This window comes from Centroberyx gerrardi, chromosome 20, assembly GCF_048128805.1.
Source record: "Centroberyx gerrardi isolate f3 chromosome 20, fCenGer3.hap1.cur.20231027, whole genome shotgun sequence".
Classification (NCBI taxonomy): Eukaryota; Metazoa; Chordata; class Actinopteri; order Beryciformes; family Berycidae; genus Centroberyx; species Centroberyx gerrardi.
This window is the reverse complement of record NC_136016.1, coordinates 4948368-4952118: the sequence shown is the minus strand read 5'-3', so window position 1 is coordinate 4952118 and position 3751 is coordinate 4948368. Positions and strand designations below refer to the sequence as shown.

At 47.2% G+C, this 3751-nt stretch overlaps 1 protein-coding gene across 1 annotated transcript; it reads left to right on the top strand.

The window, feature by feature from the left end:
- Nucleotides 1–411: 411 nt before the first annotated feature.
- Nucleotides 412–3146, top strand: LOC139929843 (transmembrane protein 238-like). Its single transcript, XM_071922897.2, has 2 exons — nt 412–1085; nt 2872–3146. Exon 1 carries the CDS (start codon nt 495–497, stop codon nt 1074–1076), a length of 582 nt encoding a protein of 193 aa, XP_071778998.1. The 5' UTR covers nt 412–494; the 3' UTR covers nt 1077–1085; nt 2872–3146.
- Nucleotides 3147–3751: the final 605 nt, after the last annotated feature.

Here is a 3751-nt window from a genome sequence, read left to right as displayed (position 1 = left end):
CATCACAATGACTTGACGGTTAGAAGCAACGACTTGGAAGAGTTCACGGCATTCAAACTTGTTTAAACCCGTCAGGCCACCATGATTGAAGTGTTGTGTAGACTTTGATTTTTCCTGATCAGCTTTTTTGCACTTTTTACACTGAGAAAGAAAGTCTGAGTTCCCAATTTGTATTTATTTACCATCTGGAAGCTGAGGTGAACAGTATTTTCAAGTAGGAAGCTCATATCTCCCGTCTTTCCCCATATGACTTGAACGCAGCATTGGTCTTCCCAACTTGGGCAGAAGGGAGGGAGATTTACGAGGCGCCCTTGAAGGCAGCACGATGATATGAGGAGGCCCCTGGGAGCCCCACTGGTTTACCACGACGTCACGGGGGGGCGGGGTTTGGGCACAGGTGAGCACCACACAGGTGTAAGGTGAGGAAATGTGCGTCCTGAAAAACAAGTTAAACTCTGCCGTGCCGCTAGTCGAGCTCGCCTCTCTCCTCCGGCATGGCCCACAACAACTGCGTGGGCAAGTGCGGGCCGTTATTCTTCCTCGCCGTCGTCTTTGACGTCGGCGGTCTGGCCGTGCTCCTGGTCGGGATTTTCGCCAACCTCAACGTGGACGGCCGCTTCTATGGGGATTTCCTCATCTACACGGGCGCGCTCATTATTTTCGTCAGCCTGATCTGGTGGCTCCTGTGGTACACCGGGAACATCCAGGTGTACGCGGAGGACGCGGACCGGGGCGCCCTGGACATCAACTTCACGCACTGGGCCAGGAAGCTGTCGGAGCGGCTCTCCAAGAGCGGCATGAACCCGCTGGAAGCCGGGGAGAAGAAGAGCCTGGGGAACGGCAAGGAGATGAACGGGACGGTGCCCGTTCACGCGCCGACTCGGATTACGTGGGAGAACAGCAGCGCCGTGTCGGGTCACGACAACAGGGGATATGATGGAGGAGGAGGAGGAGGAGGAGGAGGAGGCGGCACTGACAGCGGCGCTCCCCCGGACAAAACGATGGAGCTGGGGATTCTGAAGAGCTCAGACGTGGCTCTGCAGACGGCGGATGACAAAGCAGAGAGACTTCTCTGACGGGAGTTGGTGCGTAAAAAAAGAAAACAAAGACCCCCCACCCCCCCTTCCTTCCTCATCATCTAACCCCGGGCCACCTCAACATCCCCCTCTTTCTTCTCTCTGCAGTCTATTGTTGGATCCAAAAACCCATTTCCCACCTAACCTACTTCGTCTCCCACGGCTGACACCAGTAACCTGTTGCATTTCCTAAAAGTAATGCAAGCCTATATGAAAAATGTATGATCCGCAGGAAAGACATAGGCCACGAAATAATAACTTAAAGTCATAAATATTCAGCACATTCCCCTGGTTTCACCCTAAACTCACTTCTATCTATCCGTCTAGTGTTGTTTTGCCTTGTCATTAGCTGTAACTCTTTCATCATCGTGTTGCTCCTCCAGTGCTGCTGGTATGGCAATTTGCCTTCACCCCAGTCTTAATTATGAAATGTCTGGCATTATTGTCAGTGATCAGACGGAACCCACAGTGAGCCAGTCCTGAGGAATGGCTGCCCTCACACAGGCGGATGCCCTAGGACCTGATTGTTCACTTGCTCATGAATATCTGTAATAATAATTAAATTTTTTTTTCTTTACCCGGCCGCTGTGAAAAGATCTTCAGTGGCCCTTGGCAGCTTTTAATTAATGAGCCTGACCGTTTCTACTCACCTTCACAGTTCTGCATTATTTTAGCCGTCAGTTAAGGATTGCTTATAACTGGGTGGCAAGCCAGACACCCTTTGGGCCAAAAGGCTCAATTGCATTTTAATGGAACTCAGCAGCACTTATTGATTCAGTGGAATGGAGTGAGGTGGGCCTCCTCGCTCAGCCCCCAAATGCAAGGATTATATATAAGTCTGCTTCGTATACACTCCCTGCCTCCACTAGTTCCAGGTAGTTAGTTTTAAAAGGTTTCAGCCTGATTCTCTTATGATCTAACCTGGCTAATGATCTTGAGATATGGAACTGTGTGACATGGCGTGGTCAGAAGAGCAAACACGGCATACCAAACAAGGTATACCTTACTGTTAAATGTGATTTGCTTTTAAGACAAAGGACCGTTTTCAGCCTCGCACTCAGAACATATAATCTTAACGGTTTTATCACTGGGCATTCCTCCAATGAATGCAAGCCTCCACCTAAAGCCAACATCGCTATTGTCCCCGCCACCTGTTACGCTACATTATGAGTGATACATTTGGACGTTTGTCGATTTAGATTTGACAGCGGCTCGCTTGAATAAATATTGGCACACGAAAACACAATGCTCAGATGTTTAGCAAACACGGTTTTCCCAGCAGGCATGAACTGGTTCCATTAAAAGTTGGGTAACACGGACAGAATGGGTTCAGGTTTCAGTGGTGGTTGCCTTATCTCCAGATGTATTAATGTTGTCATGCAATCTCAGCATCAGGCTGCAGGCCGTTAACGACTGAGGGATGACTTTATGAAGCCTCCCAAAGATAAACATGCAGGTGGAATATGTCAAATACTGCAAAAGTTGAGACAGGAGTCAAGTATTGATTCAATCTCAGTATAGAATTTGTTTGATCCTTCATTGTTCTTCACAGGCTGTAATTGAGAGTTCAGATAAGGTCTTTGTAGGTCTAGGTCTCTCCCAACAGGTGTTTGCATTTGGTTGAGCGGTGCCAGCCAGCCACCACAAAGGAAGATAGATATACAAAACAGCATTGCATTTGAATACTGTGGCTTTTTGTGCTCGATGAATGAAAATCACCCGTCTCCGTGATGCTGCATGTAATTTGCCGCTTCCACGTTTTTTTTTTTGACTCTCGCTCTCCTCTCCTTCGCAGGGTGAAGTCTGGCTCTTCTGGTCTAAAAGGACGGACTCCCTCCTTGTGCTGCTGCTTTCCAAAAATCTCCAACAGACTGAAAAACTTCTAGCCAAGGAACTGAAGACACTTTCATTAGAAGAGACTATTTCTCATTCAGGGAAAAGCCCTGTATCCATAGTAAGCGAAAAAGGGGCTGTGCACAGAAGAAGAAAAGGTCTTAAATTAACATGTACATAGCAAATTTCTATTTTTATGCGTCGACTTTGTGAATTATTTGTCTTTGAATAAAGTTTCCACAGAAACGGACTGGGTCATATCTCTCTGTGTGCTGCCACTTTAACATCTGAGAGTGTGTCCATAGATGTTAGAGCGTCATCCTGGCTGACTGATACAGTTTGATGGCTGATAACAACACGTTAACACCCACACAGTGTGTTGTGCAATGGGCAGGTGGGGTCAATGGTTTCTCCTGCCTCCCTTTTCCTCGTCTGGTTTCCACTGCTGATGTTAAATAACTATAAAGTGTCACAGGAGGCTGTTTTACCCCATCGGCATCCATGTACTAGATGTCGCTTTTTATGGAGTATGTATGAGCCCCGGGTGTTCCACCACCCTGCTCTTATTTTATCTATGCAAATATGTTTCAGGCCAAAATATGAGGCAAATATTTCCAGTCTTTCAAATCCACCTGTGGGCCAAAGATAAGGCGAATTCTGGATCTGTGGGAATGTAATATGTTTATGTAATGAAGATGTGTCAAAAAACCACATCCAGCGATAGAGAGGCGGAACGTCGAGTCTGGTGTCATCATTAAAGAAACACATTTCCCCCTGAGAAATATGCAAGATGCAAGAGATTGGTGTTATAGAGAGGAATGTGACCTGGGTTTTAAAAGCGC

What these genes read in the sequence shown, in the direction of transcription:
- LOC139929843 (XM_071922897.2), top strand. Translation starts at nt 495, where the DNA reads ATGGCCCACAACAACTGCGTGGGCAAGTGCGGGCCGTTATTCTTCCTC.